General features: G+C 41.5%; 1 protein-coding gene across 1 annotated transcript in view; it reads left to right on the top strand.

Annotated features, from left to right (window-relative positions):
- Nucleotides 1–15,910, top strand: part of ISM2 (isthmin 2) — a 32,757-nt gene extending 16,847 nt beyond the window's left edge. Inside the window, exons 2-6 of the mRNA XM_012547900.2 lie at nt 4,042–4,290; nt 8,287–8,638; nt 10,208–10,348; nt 10,838–10,915; nt 13,811–15,910. Of these exons, the coding sequence (XP_012403354.1) occupies nt 4,042–4,290; nt 8,287–8,638; nt 10,208–10,348; nt 10,838–10,915; nt 13,811–14,328 (1,338 nt within the window). The 3' untranslated portion in view covers nt 14,329–15,910. The remainder of the gene's footprint in view (nt 1–4,041; nt 4,291–8,286; nt 8,639–10,207; nt 10,349–10,837; nt 10,916–13,810) is intronic.
- Nucleotides 15,911–18,399: the final 2,489 nt, after the last annotated feature.

Below are 18,399 nucleotides of genomic sequence, written 5' to 3' on the forward strand. Positions count from 1 at the left end.
TTTCTTCTGGTTTTCATCTCCCTTCCTGAGACATCAGGGAGGGCATGATCACCTCCTTTTTTGGTATTTTCACCCCTTTTTTGAGGAATCAGGGAAGGCGTGATCACCTCCTTTTTGGGATTCTCACCTCCTTAAGTAGTCAGGGAGGGTGTGACCACCTTATGTTCTAAAACAAAAGAAAGCAGGAGATGTTATGGGCCAGAACACTGAAACAAGGATTCTTACAAGATGCTAAGTCAGTGGAATTGATGAGACAATGGTTGTCTAGTTTAGCATGGTGCTTAATAGCTCTCTAAGTTCAGTATGATTGATTTAATTTTACAACAAATAATGGTTTCCTAGTGATATAATGATTGGCTTATACTCAGTGTAGAGCATATAAGCTGGGAGCCTCAGCCAGAGAAGACAAGTAGACTGCAGGTGGGAGCTCAAGCTCTTGGAGCCAAGGAGAGATTCATTCCATCTTTGGTCAGGCTCCTGGTGTCTCTCCTGGGGGACTGAGAGATAGATTCATTCACTACATCTCACACAACCTTGGTGGCTGTCCTGTCCTGCTTAGTTTCTCCAGTGAAACCAAGACTCTGGAAGGACTCTAAAAAAGCTAACCCAGGCCCCAGGCAAGGAAACTAGATTGTGAAGGAGATAATAAAGGATTTGGACTTTAACACCTGGCTATTCTTGTGGTGATTACTCAGCTGAAAGGAAGAAGATTGCTCAGAAACTTCCAGAAAACCAAAGAAGAACATTACACATGGAAACTGATGAGATAACCCAGATAATATAGGAAAAAAGAAAAAAAAAACAAACAAACAGGTATGAGCTGGACAGTGAGTGGAGAGGAAACAGAGACACCTGTTTTAGACAACTTTCTCAATGAGTTTAACCACAAAATGAAGGAGAGATATAGCCTCATATCTGTCAAAGATGGATGGCTCAAGTGAGCATTTTTGGAAGATAAGAGATAGGGGCATGCCTGTAGGTATTAGGGAAGCAGCCATGATATAGGGAGAGATTGAAAATAGTGAAGGAGTAGGGATGATAGAGAGGACAATTGCCAGAAAAGACCAGGTGGAATCAAATCACTCGTGTATATATAGCTGAGGCGGGGTTTGGCAAGAAATGACCACGTTTTTATATGAGATAAGATGAAGGAAGAAAGGGTAACATAAGACATCTGAAAATTCATTCTCCATCTCTTTTTTCATGACCCTTTTCCAGATCATACCCTCTAAACACAGGTGACTCTCATGGTTCAGTCCTGAATCCTTCTCTCTTCTCCCTTTATATTACTTCATTTGGTGATCTCATCAGCTCACTTGGATTTAATTTCCATCTCTGTGATGATGATTCTCAAATCTGCCTATCCTGTGCCAAATTCTTTGCTGATCTTCAAAGGTCTGTTGAATATCTTATGCTGAATGTCCAGTAAATATCTTAAACTCAATATGCCTAAATCTCAACTCATTATCTTTCCTCCCAAAATCTTCCCCATCTACCATCTCTATTATTGTAGAGGGCAACATCATCCTCCCAGAGCCATAGGGTTGCAACCTAGGAGTCATCCTGAATTCCTCACTATTACATATTCTTCCCCATCCAGTTTCATGCCAAGACCTATTTCCCTTTACATCTTTGGAGGTGATGGAGAACCATTGAAGTCTATTGAGTAAGGTAAAAGGGGGTGGTTATAGTCAGACTTGTGCCTTAGAAAATTCACTTTAATGGCTGAATGAAGGATGGATTGAAGTGGGGAGAGACTTGAGGCAGACAGACTTAGCAGTAAGCTTGTTGTAATAGTCCAGACATAAGGGTTATACAAAATTTCAAGGAGTCATTTTAAGTTTTATCTTTTCTGTTAAATCTCTGATAAACTGTATCATTATCATGTTATTTTGAGTCAGCTAAGTAGCATACCGGATATAGTGTTGATCTGAACTCAGGAAGACCTGAATTTGAATCCAACAGTGACTTACTAGCTGTGTGATTCTCAGCAAGTCACTTGATCTCTCTCATGTACAAAATGGGGATAATATTAGCACCTACTACACATATTATAAGGATCAGTGGAGAACTGCTAACTATTGTTATTTATATAGAGTCCCTGTGAAGTTTCTAGATAGAAATGCCTTGGAACTAGTCTGGTGGATAGATAAATGTCTTGAAATAGCAAAAATAAGGTGGCATGTAGATGGGGAATTGGGGATAAGAACTGGAGAATTAATATCAGAAATTATGAAGAAGACAACACCCAACAACTATGAAGTGTTCAGGTAAAGTGACAGAATGCTAAGGATTTAAAAGGGGGAATTAGAGAAGAAATTAGCTAAGATTCTTTTTCTGATAGTGAGTACTGGTTAGACTAGATAACCCAGGGGTCCCTTCCAACTTTGAGATTTCATGCTTCTGTGGTATGTGAGTGAGAAGAGAAATAGGAGAAGATTACAAAAGAGAAGAGAAGGGAGAACAAGGAAGAGAAGGGATAGTTTTGTGGGAGAAAGAAAAAAGATGGGATAGAGGTATGGGATGGAGAAGAAAGGATGAAGATATAGGGAAAGAGAAAAAAATGGAATGGGGATGTAGACAGAGAATTGGGGAATGGAGAAGAGAAGAGAGATGAATTGGTATGGGAGAGATGGAGAAAGATGGAATAGGATGGGAAGGAAAGAGATGTGATGTGCTGAGTAAAGGGGATGAGATGGAGGCTGTGGGAATAAAATGGTGGGGGCTTAGGAGGAGAGGAATGAGAATGGAGAGAATCAAGATAGGGTTGGGTGAGGGAGGAAAGAGATAGGATAGGGTAAATGTTCGAGAAGAGAGGAAAAAAGAAATATATGGTCCTAACCTAGCTTGTCTCTTCCCATAATTATTCACCTTGTCCAATAAGCTAAATATTTCTTGGATTCAGTTTCTTGTACTTCAGATACACAGTAAACTGAGGAACAGCTCTGGACAGTTCACTCTAGGGGTGCTGGTGGCTATGATGAGGAGCTGTGTTTAGGAAAGTTATGTTTAGGAAGGTCATGATTCCAAGGATCAGACAATGAATAGCACCGAGAGCTACTCAGCCATCCCATCTCCTTGTACCCTTTCTCAAATCCTCTTCCTCCTTAGCAGTTCTAAGAACTCCTAGTGAGAACAGAGAGGAACAAATTGATTGTGATCTTTTAGAAGTAATAATAATGGTGTAGTGGAAGGGACACTGGACAGGGAGCAATATGCCTGGGTTCTAGTTGAGACCGTGTCACTGTGTGACCCTGAGCAAGTCCTCCTGTCTCTCTGACCCTCAGTTTCTTCATCTGTATTAGACTAAATAATCTCTTAAACCCTCTTTCCAGATCTGATAGTCTGTGACTGATTATTAGTTTGTAACTAAAAGGAGAAATAGAAGAGTTTCTATGGTAGTCAAGACAGTGTGCATTTCTACTGCATCAGAAAACTTACTACTGAGATTAGAATAACACCTTGAAGTCAAGAGTAGTATCATTTTTACCTTTTCCATTTAGCACAATGGCTATATATATATATATATATATATAGATGATAGATGGATGAATGGATGGATATATGTGTGTATATATATTCATCTATCTAGCTATATCGACATATATATACATGCATATATATAGCATATACACAATACATGTACATATATGTATATACACACATATGCATGCATGTTTATATATGTATATATGAGTGAATTCTGAAAATCATTTTCCCTTTCACTAATACAGTTGCTTACAATTTCCAAAGCCCTTTCACATTCATTATTTGATTTAGTTCTCACAGAAATCCTTCAAAGTAGATACAACATATCCCCATTTTTACAGGAAGGGAAACTGAGGCTCAAGGCTATTATAGAAATTACCCTAGATCATCTGATGAATTAGTAGTAGAGGCTAGGATTAGAATTTTGACATTCTTATTTCAAAACCAGTGCTTTTATCACCACTTTGGCCAGCCATCACTGACTTGATTAAGACCTCCTCTCTTTAGGAGGAGTTCTTGATCCTCTTCTTGGCTGCATCTTCATTCCTTCAGGTTCCTACCTCACCTAGTCCCATGTTACCCCCAGAAGAGGAAGCGCCATTGTCCTCCCAGACCAGGAACCGAGCTGGGCTACGACAACATAAGCACCGTGGCATATCCCAGTTTGTGACTCCAACCCATCAAGGCCTAAGGGATGTTGAACCCCCTACTACACAGGAAGCTTCTCCCTTCCTATTGGAACTGCAGAGCCTTCCAGGATTGGCTGATGTAGATCTCAGTGCCCAAAACCCCAACATCCAGGTGAGTATCTGGGAAGGTGGATCAGAGAATGGAGTGGAGGTCTAAGAGAATGGGGTAGAGTAGGAGAGAAACTGAACTCGTTTAGGATGCAGTAGGGAAGAAGCATTGGGTTTTCTGGTTTGTAAACTAGGGGCCATGACTCCAAATCTTGAATCCTGACTATCACTTGTGCAACCTTGGATAGGTCCCTCATTTCTCAGGACCTCAAAATCTGTAAAATAAGGGTCTTGAGCCAGTGATCCTTAAGGTACCTTAGATTATATCCTGTGATATAGACCCCACGTGTCATCATTCAAATAGTTACATCAGTGCTTTAGAGGGTAATGGAACTCCAGATGAAGAGAGTGGAATCTTAAAAATTGTTTCCAAATTTCATCCTTATGAGCAGTGTTTCTAGAAATGGAGGCTCAGATCCTCTCCCTTTATGTTTCATACAAATGAGTTTTGTTTAGGAATAAAGAATTTTGTAGTAATTCACATAAATATAATATGTTAAGTTTTGCAAAAGGCTTTTTTCACAACACTCATATCAGATAATAGTACAATTTTTACTATACTCACTTTAGAGTTGAAGAAATTGAGGCTTAGAGAGGTTGATTGACTTCCTAGGGTCACAAGACTAGTTTGGACCCAAGACTAAAACCCAGTTCTCCTGACTCCAAATCCAGTACTCGTGCTACTACTCAGCTCTGCCTCAAACTATAAACACTTGAAAATGTAATTTGTTCCTTAAATTGGGAAAACTTGGAAACTGAACAGTTTGGGGCCATTTATATTTTTATTCCAAAGTGCTTAATAGCTCCTATTTACTGTCACAAGTAAGGAACACTGTAGAGGAGCAGAAAACCTTGTGAATCCTTGGCTCTTCCAGTCCCAGAGTAAAGGCCCAGGCATGTTCCATTTCTTTTTTTTTTTCCTTTAGAAAAGCAGTGTTCAGAATATGGAAATATGTTTAGAAGAGGAAAGGGAGAAAAATTTGGAACATAAGGTTTTGCGAAGGTGAATGTTGATAAAAAATAAAGGCAGTGTCGATTCCAATGCATGCTGCATGGAGAAGAATGCAGACTTTGTTTCCCCATCAGCCCCACACTCAGCATGGCTGGCAGGGAGAAGGCTTTAGGGAGTGTGGCTTGAGCATTTCGCTTTTTTTGGGTAAGCTAAATCTTGACACAGGGAAGAACCTATCAAAGGGAGAGTGACTTAGATAAAGTAGATTCTAATTTTGGTTACTTCCTAACCATGACCTGAAAACCTCAGAAGCTGCAATATCCATGCATTAAGATGAAAGGAATAGGATCTCTAAAGTTCCTTCCAAATTTCAACTCTTTGATCAGTGCTTCTAGAAATGGTAGGAAAAAATCCCACAGCATAACATAATGTAATATAACATAATACATTTATATAATAATATGCCAGATTTTGCTGTACTATAATTGTCATAATATACATATACAACCACATATAATTGTAACTATATTTTGCTATGTATGTTATAAATGTCAAATATCATATTATACTGTATCATATAATATTATCACTGTCCATTACTTTTATAATACCTTCATTAGCACGGTAAACAGAAAGAAAACTAGAAGTGAAGTTAGAAGCCTGGGTTTGAATCCTGGTTTACCACCTACTTCCCCGTCTAATTTGCAAAATAAATGGGTTTGACTAGATGATCTCTGAGGTCCCTAAAGTCCTGGAATTTCCTTTTTTTTTCTTATAATCATGCCTCCTAAGAGAGAAAGAGCCGGTAGTATTAGAATCTGTATTTTGCAGAAGAGGAAATGTTGGCCCAGAGCAGCAATGTATCTCTTTAGGTCACACAGTTTGTTAGTGGCAGGGTTGTAACTAGAACCCCAGCTGTCTCCCAGACTCAGGCTATTTCAGTTAGGTTGTGTTGGCCTTTATCCTGGACTGTGCTCCCAACAGATGAAACATTAAGGCATTCTCCATTTGTCCTGAGAAGATTCATTATTTCCCAATCCCTAAGGGTTAGATAAAAGCAGCGAGGCTGAAAACTCCCCCTACCCCTCACCTTTAAAGGTTAAAGGAAAATCTGCCATTTGTTCCCCTTTCTCTGTTCCTTGTTTCCTCTTGTTGGGACTGAGAAGAGGGAGGTGAGATGGAAACACACCAGACTTAGCTCAGGATGCCTGGGTTCTAATCCTGGCTCAACTACAACCAGCCATATGATCTTAGTTAAGGGTAACTATGAACGTCAATTTCCCTATTTGTAAAATGGGAATAATAATATCAAAGTACATTTGCCTAGCACTTTGAGCTTTACAGAGAGCTGTTTTCAAGGCATGATAATAATAGTCAATAAGAGCTGGCATTTTTTTAGTATTTTACAGATTGGACAGCTAGGTTCTAATTAGTGAAAATAACAATCCTGTGAAGTGGTCAGATGTGGAATTCACACTTTTCAGATTTGCAATTATGTAAAAATATGGTCATTGGTTTCAGTCCAATGAAAATATGCAGTGAAAATTCAAATAATATACTTCAAATAATAAACCACTTCCCAGGATTCATCATTCAAACTAGTTGGGATTCTCAACAATCACTCTGGGAGGTAGGAGTATTATCTTTCATTTTACAAATGAGGAAACTGGGGAAGACAGAGATTCTGTGTCTTTCCCAGGATCATATAGTCAGTAGGTGTCCAAGACTGGGCACATTTATTTTGCAAATGAGGAAACCGAGCCTTTGAGAAGAAAGAGAAGCTAACTGTGCACTGGTAACCCCCTGCCATGGCCTGAATATACCATTCTCCAGGAAGAAAAATAATAATATTACCTTGATTGATAATATCTCATTAATAAGCACTTTCCTCCTTTTATTTTCACCACAAACATTTTGAGAAAGTAAGTTGCTAAAGTAGAAAGAATGCCAGATTTAGAGCCACAGAAAATGAGTTCAAATTCTAACTGCCACTTACTACCTCTATAAGCTTGGGCAATTGACCAATAAACAAATTGATCAGTACATAATCAATTTATTAATTGCCTACATGCTGCTAGGCAGAGAGGCAAGCATGGCTTAGTGAATGAAGAATTGATCTTTGAGTCAGGGAGAATTAGGTTCAACTCTCACCTCTATGTTATTCTCAAACATTTTTGACTTGTCAAAATTGCCTGTTTTCAGTGGTAGAAGGAGTGCCTTCATCCAGAGGATCTTACACCAGTAAAATTATAGATCATTCAATAAATAAGCATTTATTAAACTCTTAATATGTGTTAAATGCTGGGGATACAAAGAGAGAAAAGGTAGCTTCTGTTTTCTAGGAGTTCACAATCTAAAGGACAAAAACATACATACAAACAAATTACATATAGAACAAATAAGAGGGAAGGCACTAGAGTTAAGAAGGGTTGGAAGAAGCTTCCTGGAGACGATGTGATTTTATCTGAGACTGAAAGGAAGCCAGAAAGGCTCATTAAGTGGAATGGAGGAAGGTGAGCGTCCCAGGTATGAGGGATGGCCAGAGTAATGTCCAGTGCCTTGTTCATGGAACAGCTGGGAAGCCAGGGCTTTGGGGAACAGATAGTGGGGAGTAAGGTGCAATAAGACTGGAAAGGTAGGAAGGTGCTAGGGCTTTGAATGCCAAAGAGGATTATTTGATTCTGGAGGACATAGGGAGTCAGTGTAAACACATACACACAAAACAAGGGGGAAAAAAACTTTAAAAAGAAAAAGGTAACAGGAAAAAAAAATCTTCCAAGCATCGTTCTAGGCAATCTTTTCTCGGCTGAAGTCTCCTCATTTTGGAAAATGAAGGGGTTGAACTAGGTGACATTCTAAGCTAAAAATCTATGATCCTGCAGGAATCTTAACTCCTTTGGGGGTCTCTGTGAGGTGCAAATGAAATTCTGTGTCTGAAAGTATTTTGTAAACTGTAAAGTGCTATACCATTGCTGTTGTTGTGGACAGAAGTAGCAGTTTTGCTGCTGAGATCTCCCTGACTGCCCAACCTGGCATCCCCCCACCCAGGTGACCATTGAGGTGGTAGATGACCTGCAGGCTGAGATGGAGATGGACTTGTTGACAGAAACCAGTGATTACTGGTCGTTGGGCTCCCCCAGCTGGCTCCCTGCCAAAGAGCTCTTCTGGCCTCTGTTCTGGGGCTATACAGAGGGTGAGGAGGGAGGATCTGGGCCCCAGCCTGAGGGGAAAGCCCTCAGAGAGGAAGCGGGAAAGGAGGACAGTGAGGAAGACTATGGCACAGAATATGAGGAGGAAGAGGAGGAAGACGAAGAGCCCGTGCTGAGTGGAGTGGGAAGCAGCTGGAATCAGAGGTGGCCAATGCCAAAGACCTGGGATTTCATGGAGAAATATAACTATGGTGAGTGCACGGTACACTGGGGGCTGTGTGCCACATTACAGGAGGGGAAGCATAGTGTCATAGGAAAATGGCAGAGCTGGAGAGAAAGCTCTTTATGGGGTGGGGCATAAAATAATAATAATTCATTTGATGAAATGATTATTGATTTCACATGAATCTGTGATCTGTGTGATCTTAGGCAAGTCACTTAACCTGACTTGGAAATTTCCTTTTTTGTAAAATGAGGGAATTGAATTAGATAAATCTGAAAGAAAAATCTTTCTACCAAGCCAAATCAAAGGACCTCTGTGCCATAGCAGGTAGTATCAAGAATAAGAGATAGGGAACAGAGAGAGGGAACAGAGTTATCAAGGACTTCTGGATGAAATAACTTCCTGGAACCTTCTCTGCATCTTACAATCTTAGAGAGTTATCTAGAGTATTGAAATATTAAATGACTTGACCAGGGTCACACAGCCATATGTGTCAGACAGAGGTGGGGCTGGATGGATCCCAGGTTTTCCTGGCTGTGAGACTGACTCTCTATCCCCAACACCATCAGTATCAAACACTGGATCCAAGGGCTGCACGTGGGCCACAGTGCTTCTGAGTGGGACCCCAAACCAAATTAAAATGTAATTGGGAAATAGCTAACAAAATAAATAAAAATACAATAAAACTTAGATAATATTACATTTTAAAACTGAATCAATATGTGTCTTCAAAGATCCTTAACTGAGGACCCTGTTTGTATTCAGTTTGATCCCACTGCTCTACACCATGAGGGGAGTAGGAGCAACTGGCCTTAGAGGTGGTCTCTCTCTTTAAGAGTTGCAAAGGCCTTAAAAAAAAAAAACTTCAATTGTTGGCTGACCTTCTGATGGTGAGCTTCCTATCTAAAGGGAGTGATTTGTTCAAGGCTATGAAGTCACTGGCAAAGGTAGGACCAGAATCAATCAGTAAACAAGCATTTATTAAATGCTTCATCTTCCAGGCACAATGCTAAGGGCTAGAGATAATAAAGAAAAAAAAAAAAACAATTACTACTTTTAAGAAGTTTACAGTTAATGGAGTCCATATGTGACTAATGAGATCTTATCTCTGGGCAGGTAAGCAGGAAAATTTTCTTATCTTCAAATTCACCTAATTAATTGAACAGGTGAATTTAGAACTATCAGTCAACCAATTTATTTATTAGGCATCCACTATTATATGTGGCAGACAGAACTGATGACTCTAGCTTCAGTCGAGATATGAATGAGGTAGGGGTCTCACAAGAGAGCCTGGGACAAAACATCTGTGGACCCCAGCCAATTGCGTTTGTAGGCAGCTTAGTTATAATGAAAAAATATTATTTTACTCAGAGTTTCAAATCTCTACTGTAGTACATACAGCTTATCACAAAATAAGATACTTACATGCCATGAAGAATACAATTTTCTGGAATTGAGAATATGTGTATTTATTTTTTAAAAATTATCCAAAGTGTCTCTCTTTCTCCATTCTTGCCCTCATGTCCTAAGCAACTGCTTGCTTACTCTTGCCCCCATCTCAACTGTGACTATCATATTCTCCTTTGTCCACTCCCAGATTATGAGGTGGAAGAAGAATGGAGCCCCTGGTCCTCTTGCAGTGTCACCTGCAGCAGCGGTACCCAGAAAAGGACCCGCTCCTGTGGCTATGCTTGCACAGCCACAGAGTCTCGAATGTGTGAATTGCCTCGATGCCCTGGTGAGAGTGTGGGCCCTATAAAGGCTGAAGTTGGTATGGATGAGCCTAGGAATTGAGTGTTCTGTGTTTATTATTATTAGTTTGTGAGGCAATTGGGGTTAAGTGACTTGTACCATATAGCTGTTCTGTGTTTAAATGGCAGTAAGTAATGTATAAGGTTTGGGGGCATGAGAGGATGTATTGGAGAAGGAAAACAATTCCATATTAGGTTAAGGATTCCTAGGCTTAGCCTGAGTCCCATTGGACCTTCCCAGTGATCTGTGGAAATAGCAAAAAATCCTACCTAAACTACTCAGATTATCCACCACTAGGTCTTTGTTACCTTCCAGGTATAGTTTCAGTATTATTCATTCCCTACCTCCAGTCCCAAAGTTTGCCTCTCTAACCCACTGTCTTCAATGTTGAGGAATAAGGTTAAGGACTTGAAAGTATGGTGGACTTGGGGTGGAGAGGTTTACTGCTTTGTACTGATTTTCGTTCTTTTTAAAGGAACAGAAAGCAAGATGGACTTTCCCAGTGAAGATTGGTTGCCTGAAGTGCACAATGACACTCAAATGCTGGGCTCAGGTCAGTATAGAGTTTAGCCTAGAGCTTGGGGAATTGGGATGGTGGTGGGGATGGGGCACGGAATGGAGGATAGGGATAGAATCATTTAATTGTGAAACTTCACATGGATAAGAAATCTCTCTCCTCCCTCAAATAATAATATAGCAGCCCTCTGATAAGGCTTGGGCTGGCCACAAAGACCCTTGGAGTTGTATTTCTTCCCAATCTGGAAAAAGAAGTAATTCACATTTATATAGCATTTTAAAGTTTAAACACTTTACTTGTAGCAACCCTATGGGCTCATTATCATTGCTTTACAGATGAGGAAACTGAGGCACAGAGAAGTTATATGACTTAAGATCACACAGATATCAGATTATTAGAGACAATGTTCTTTACACTACATTGCCTCTTGAAGGCAACTAGATAGTTCAGTAGATAGAGCACTGGAGTGAGACCTGGAGTGAGGAAAACCCAAGTTCAAATCCAGCCTCTACTACTCATTAGCTGTTTGACTCCAGGCAAGTCACTTAACCTCCATTTGCCTTAATTTAGGTGAGAAAGCAATGACAAATCATTCTAATATCTTTTCCAAAAAAAACCCTATACAGGGTCACAAAAAATCAGATATTACTAAACAGTAATATTGGCTCTTGCCTCTTCAGAGGCAGCATGGAATAGTGGGTAAAGCCTTGGACTGGGGGAAGGCAAATAGGGATTCAAATTCTACCTTAGACTTATTATCTCTCTTTATGAACAAATTATTTAAACTCTCTGTGCTTCAGTTTCCTCCTTAAAACAGAGATATAAACTAACTAGTCTTTGAGGTCCCTTCCAGCTCTAAATCTGATTCTTTGAACTGAAATGTCATTTGGTCCAACCCTTTATCAGAAACATGAATCACGTGCCATCTGACAGCCTTCTCTTGTGATCTTCTGTATCAGGAACCACACAGTTGTTTTTCAGGCAGTCCATCCCATCTACAGCAGCCCTAACTAATAGAATATGTGGCTTTCTGAGCCAGACATTTCTCATTCTAGTAAGGTTTTTTTCTTCCCTTGAAGAAAGAACTAAATGTCTTTAGGTTACCCAGCTAACCCAGTAGGGAATCCTAACAGAATCCAGTATGATCAAGTGAAAAGGGCTGAGGGGACTACAAACTGATCCCCTGAGACACTCAATCTCCTCCTTTGTATCCGGGGGCAAAGTCATTCTTGCCTTGAGCTGCCAGATATTATTTTAGGGAACACTTGAGAGGTGGGGGGATGGTACTATCTGCTAATAGATATTATCAGCAAATTTCAGATATAGGACCTTTACTTGTATTGACTTAGTTAAAAAAAAAAAAAAAAGAAAAAGGAAAGCACCCTGAATTACAAGGACAATGAGATAGTTAATACATTGCCACATTTTTTTCTTTCCAAGGTGAAAAGTTCCCCTCCCAGATTGATTCTTTTATGAAGGCTACCTTGGCCATCTTAAGCCTTAATTCTTTCCTGGTTTAACTACTGACTGGGCATTGCCTTAAATAAACTGAGACCTGAAAAAGACCATAATTTAACAGGAACAGAATATCCATCACAGTCATCTTGATCTTTGTCTTGTCACTTGATTGCAATGACTCTGGAGGGGAAAGTGAGGATGTTGACTTTGCACAGCTCTGCCTCATCCAAAGCCACTTTCACTTTGTACTTTCACTTGACAATTTACTTCTAAGTTAGGACATCACGCTCCTGATGTCATTGGTTCTCTTTGAGAATGAAGGATGAACAACAACTTTTAAAAAAAATTTTAATAACCTTTTATTTACAGGTTATGTGTATGGGTAACTTTACAGCATTGACAATTGCCAAACCTCTGAACAACAACTTTTCAAGGAGTTTTCTGAGAGTAGAGAATTTGGGTTCAAAACTTGCCTCTGATGATTGCTACCTGTGGGAGTCACTTATTTCCCCTGAGCCTCAGTTTCCTCATCTGTAAAATAAGCAGGTTGTATCAGATGGTTCTGATCTAGCCCCAGCTCGATGATCCTCTGATTTATGTTATCCTCAACCCAATTCAATGGGGAGGTCAACAGGGCCAGGTCCCATTTGTCAGATTAGGAAACTAAGCCCAGAGATTTTACCTCTATCACAAAAGTAAAAAGTGGCCAAAGTGAGATTGAATCTTAGCTCTTTTAATGACTGGCTGTGTGGGATTTGGCACCTTCTTCTCTTCCAGAATTCTTTTTTTTGGGGGGGGATACTTCCTAAGGTGTATGTATAGTGTGTATGTGTGTCTGTCTATCTGTCTGTCTATCTATCTATCTATCTATATGAAATTCCCTGCTCAGGCATCAAATCTAGTCTCCCTTCCAAATAATTAGAGCTACTGAAAAATGAATGGAAGTTAATATGTTCCCTGATGTTGGAGGTAGCCATGCCTAGACTGCTTGATTAGAGTGATGTCAGTAATGCTCCAGGTAAAATAAACTGGACTAAATAACCTCTGGAGGTTTATGTTATCTCTGCTGTAACCTTCCCTAAAGGGGCTACGTTGCTATGATGATCCTGAAGAGGAAGGATAGTCTTTCCCCAGCTGTAGCTACAGTAGCTTTGTATGGTCTCTTCCTCCTGAGGAGTTTGAGGAGCAGGGTGAGGAGAAAGGAGTGTTTCCCACTAGAGTTTGCCCATTTGATCTCTTAAACCGATTCAACTCCCAGAGTCACCCAGACATCAGGTAGGCAAAAAGGCTTTTAAGGCTTAGAAAGTTTTGCAAAGGTAAGCTCTCATTGTCAAGTTCACAATATTATTGGATGCTTTGAGCAGGAAAAGAAGGGAATGGTTGTTTCTTACTTATTCTTTTTCTTGACCAACATTTATGGAACATTGACTGTACAAAGTAGTCAGTCTGGATTCCCTTCCTTCCCTTGACCAGATGTAGATAGCTGTGAAAAGTGGCTGAACTGCAAGAGTGACTTCCTGGCTAAATACATGAGCAAGATGCTGACCGACCTGCCCAGCTGCCCCTGTGCTTACCCTCTGGAGGCCGTGTACAGTGCTGTGAGCCTTCCAGATGAGCAACAAGGCAGAAGCTTCCGCTGGAGGGATGCGAGCGGCCCCAAGGAGCGCCTGGACGTCTATCAGCCAACTGCCCGCTTCTGCCTGCGCTCCCTCCTCTCTTTGGACAGTACCACGCTGGCTGCCCAGCACTGCTGCTATGATGAGGGCAGCCGGCTGCTGACTCGGGGTAAGGGGGCTGGCGCCCCGGACCTCATCAGCACAGACTTCTCCCCAGAGCTGCACTTCAAGGTGGACACACTGCCTTGGATCCTGTGCAAAGGGGACTGGAGTCGCTACCATGCAGCGCGGCCCCCAAACAACGGGCGAGCCTGTGCTGACAACCCACCCGAGGAGGAATACCTGGCTCAGCTGCAGGAGGCCAAAGAGTATTAACCAAAGAATCAGGGAGGCCCAAATGTGGAGGATGGAATGGAGGCTTGGCTTTGTCTCTGGTGGCTGGGCCAGAGCAATGAGTGGGGTCCTGATGGCTGCTCCCTAGGAATATCTGGAAAAGGGCAGGGTAAGAACACCTCATAATTGGGGTATCTGTACCAAGCTGCTCAATGGGGGAGGGTTTTTCTGGGCGTCTCTGACCCTTGCACATTTTCTCCCAGTTTAGTGGAGTGAGAAGTCCCCTTTCTTGTTTGTAATATGAAAGCTGGAGTGTGTGTGTGTGTGTGTGTGTAAGACAGAGTAAATGAAAGGTTGGTCTTAGATGAGCATATCTTTGGATTCAGGGTGGAGAGAAGAAAAGCATGTCATTCAGAAAGCCCTTAATAGCCCTGTGAATTCAACTCTCCCATCCCCAGTCTCTCTCTCTCGCCCCACTACAAGGAGACTGTTGTCCTCTCAGTCCCCGGTTTCTGTGCCCTATCATCCTGGTTCGGATACAAGCTTTGGTACAGCCATCCGGCTAACCTCCAGTATCTTGGAGAGAGAAAGGTTGGGAACTTAAGATTTGCTGAATGGATCTTAGGACAGGCTCAGGTGAGCTAGAGAAAAGCACCTTCATCTCCAGTGACCCTGAGGAGCTGGGGAATCAGGGAGGGCCAGGAGGACTGGTAACTGGAGGACTCCATCCCTGTCTGCCCTGTGTCTTCTCTCTCTCCTTTTTGAGGTGTCTGAGCAAATAGGCCTGGTGAATAATATTGCCATGGCCAAGCATCTCTGGGACAGTTACTTTGGGTGTGGCCGGCTCTGTGTTAGGGGCACATACCTCATTCACTCTTCCACCTCTCCCCAAGAGTCTGGCTGGGTAGCAGTGCCATTGCCTTCCCATAGACCAAACACTTACAACTGGTGTTTGGGGGTAATGTTGGGTGGGCATCTGAGCAGGCGGAGTGATGCAAGATGCCAGACATCATCCGTCAGTGCTTAGAATATATTCATCAACTGCCCACTTGTATCAATAGTTCCTGCATCAGAGCAGTCCTACAAAGACATTAAGGATTGAAGCAGATGTCCTTGACGTGCTGAGAGGAAGAAATTTGATAAGAATTATGTTGATTAGGTTAGGGCTTAGGAGAATGGAAACCAAACAGGAAAGAAGAAGAGAAAGTTCATGCGGATCCCAACCCTTGCTGCCCATCCTACTGATATATCCCACTCCCCCAATGGAAATGTGAAGGCTGAGTGAGGATGTGATTTGATGTCAGAACAGGGCAGGACCGAAGAAGGGTAGATCTTACAGCTACAAAATCTGGGATGGGGGCTATAGCTGATGTGGAATGGTATAAGAATCTCTACGCATACCTATCCCCCTCCCACACCCAGGAGACTTTCATGTCCAGTTATCTTACTCCAGCTTTTGGTGCCCTTTTTTTCCATCCTGGATTACAATATCTTATTAGGGGTTAACTCGCTTTAGTTCCAGCTGTCATTTGTCACCAAGTTCTTTGGAAGGTTGGAAAGAGGGCAAAGGAGATCAATGAGCTGCAATGGGATCTTTGTGGATCTTCAGCAATAAAGCACTTTATTTGAAACCACTTCCTGATAAAGCAGAGAGCAGTGGGAGGAATACAAGGGTGGTTGAAATGAATTTGAACATCTTAGGGCCTGTCTAGTTAAGGCTCTCAGGAGGGCACTAAAAAGAAGCTCTCCTCATTAAGGATCACCTATTAGGCTTGGGATTCATCTTCCAGAGAGCTGTGACCAGGGTGGGACAAGCCAAAGGCCACTGGCTAGTCGGCTCCTGAAACCCTTTTTGTACTTTAACAGGCAGGCGGGGGGGACACCAGATCATCAAGCATTTAGTAATTTCATCAAAATCTGGCTCAAAAAAGTATTTCTTTTGTTCTATACTCATGCATTTGAATCTTGCAAATGTGCAAATTGATTAACATTGTTGCATTAGAGAGTGCTTACCCAGGACAGCAATGACACTTGCCTGGAATACCCTCGGTCTTCTCAGCTGCTCCTACACCTGCTTCAGCTTAGGCTGGGGTGAGAGGAAGGAATGTTGGCTGTCAGGGCTTCCACTGGCCCTGTAATATGACCTACAAAGTGCCAGTCCAGCTATGTTTGCATTGCCTCTCTGAACTCTTCCAGAAGATCCTATGAGAACTTGCTGTCATCTCGGACTGATAATGGGAACCACTATCCTGTGGCTGTCTTCCTTTTTTTCACTTGAAAGCAGACAATTCATCTGGCTACTAAATTTTGAGCCTGGCCCCTATATCCAAGGCAGATTTATAGAGGACTGCTCTGGAGGCCAAAGGATGTTCTCCTATTTATGTAGGGGGTAGCTGCTCCCACTTCATAGATCCTCTTGTTGTAGAAGGGCCCAGTTGTAATAACTACCATTTATATAGCACTTACTATGTGCCATGCACTGTACTAAGCACTTTACAATGATCTCATTTAATCTTCAAAACAACCCTGGTGCTATTTTTATGCCCCCTTTATAAATGAGGAAACAGGCAAACAGAGACTAAGTGATTTGCCCAGAGTCTTACAGCCAACAGGTGTCTGAAGCCAACTTTGAACACAAGTTTTACTGACTCCAGGACCTGGGTTCTTTCTCTCCACTGTACTACCTGGGCCCCAGGATAAGACCAGTTACAGGCTGCAAGATCTTCCCTGCTCTCTTTTATGGGATAAATCACAGCATTGTAGGAAGAGGCTTTGAAGATCATCCCTCATCATATATTGAGAAAACAAAAGCCCAGAAAGGAAACATGGTCTGCCTTGTCATTGGGTGACTGAATAGTAGCAGAGCCAGGTTGGAACTCTGGGTTCCAGACTCCGGTCCTAGCAGTCTTTCCTCTGTACATTATCTCCTAACTCTTGGTGCTTGTGGAGATTGTACAGCCAGGAGTACATTACAGTCTCTGAAGAACTGGAATTGAGCATCATCCCAAGGACCAGGTAGAGACCTGCCCCGGGCTCTTAAACAGGCTGCCAATGTACTACAACAAGTCCATTTGAAGGTGATGATATCAGAGACATATGTAATAGAAATAGATGTGCTATTTGTGTGATGAGAGGGAGTCATCATGGCCCTTGGTACCAAGATGGCGAGAGAATTTGAGCGACCCAGCATGTGGGGTAGACATTGTTAAGGATTGCAGAGGTAAGCAGACATGGATTAGTTGTGATATATGTCACTGGAGGGCATATCAATGAGATTTCAGAATTGTTTTAGGGTTGGTGGTTGGAGAAGGGAACAGGAGGATAAATTGGGAAGTGATAATAAAGGAAGGTATATTCTTCAATCATCAAGGGTCGTCCCCTGGAGTTTTGTTTGGCCAGATACCTTCTCACCCTAGTCTATATTTGTGCACATTGCACAAGATCGCTGAAAGGTGACTCCCGCATTTGTTTGTTTTTTGTCTCACAAACCTGGCAACATTAGCCACAAAAACATTTTAGATTTTAATTAGTACCTCCTATTATAACCGATTTTCAACATTGTTCTATAAAGTGAAAGACTGTTTATTTCCATTATGCTGAGTTGATTTTTTTTTGTTGACATGTGATTTCATCAGTTCAAAGAATTTTCAGTGTGAAAAAATAAGTAATTAATAAATCTTAGACTTTACTGCAGGCACTGAAAGAATAAGTGATTTGTCCATAAACCAATCTAAATTTAATCTGTGAAATGGGACACATATTAAATTGCTAGCATATCCAGTCGCTGGCCAAAAAAAAAAAAGTGAACCCTAGTGTTGAAAACCATGATGGGGTTGGGAATGGATAGGACTTTAAAGTGATTTTCCAAGGCAACAGATGACACATAAGTGGCTCCAGATAGGAACAGCACTTATGCTTGAAGTGAAATAGGAATGGGGTATCATAAAACTTAGGAAAACAGTGGGTGGGCATTGTCAAGAGACCCTGGTTTAAAGCTAATACCCAGATAATCGGATCCATCTCCTTACTCCACCACCACTACTTCACCATATCTTTAGCAAAAAGGAGTTTCCTTACTCGTTATTAATCTCACCTTTGGCCAAATAGATATCC

The sequence above is a fragment of the Sarcophilus harrisii genome, chromosome 2 (genome assembly GCF_902635505.1).
Source record: "Sarcophilus harrisii chromosome 2, mSarHar1.11, whole genome shotgun sequence".
NCBI classification, from domain to species: domain Eukaryota; kingdom Metazoa; phylum Chordata; class Mammalia; order Dasyuromorphia; family Dasyuridae; genus Sarcophilus; species Sarcophilus harrisii.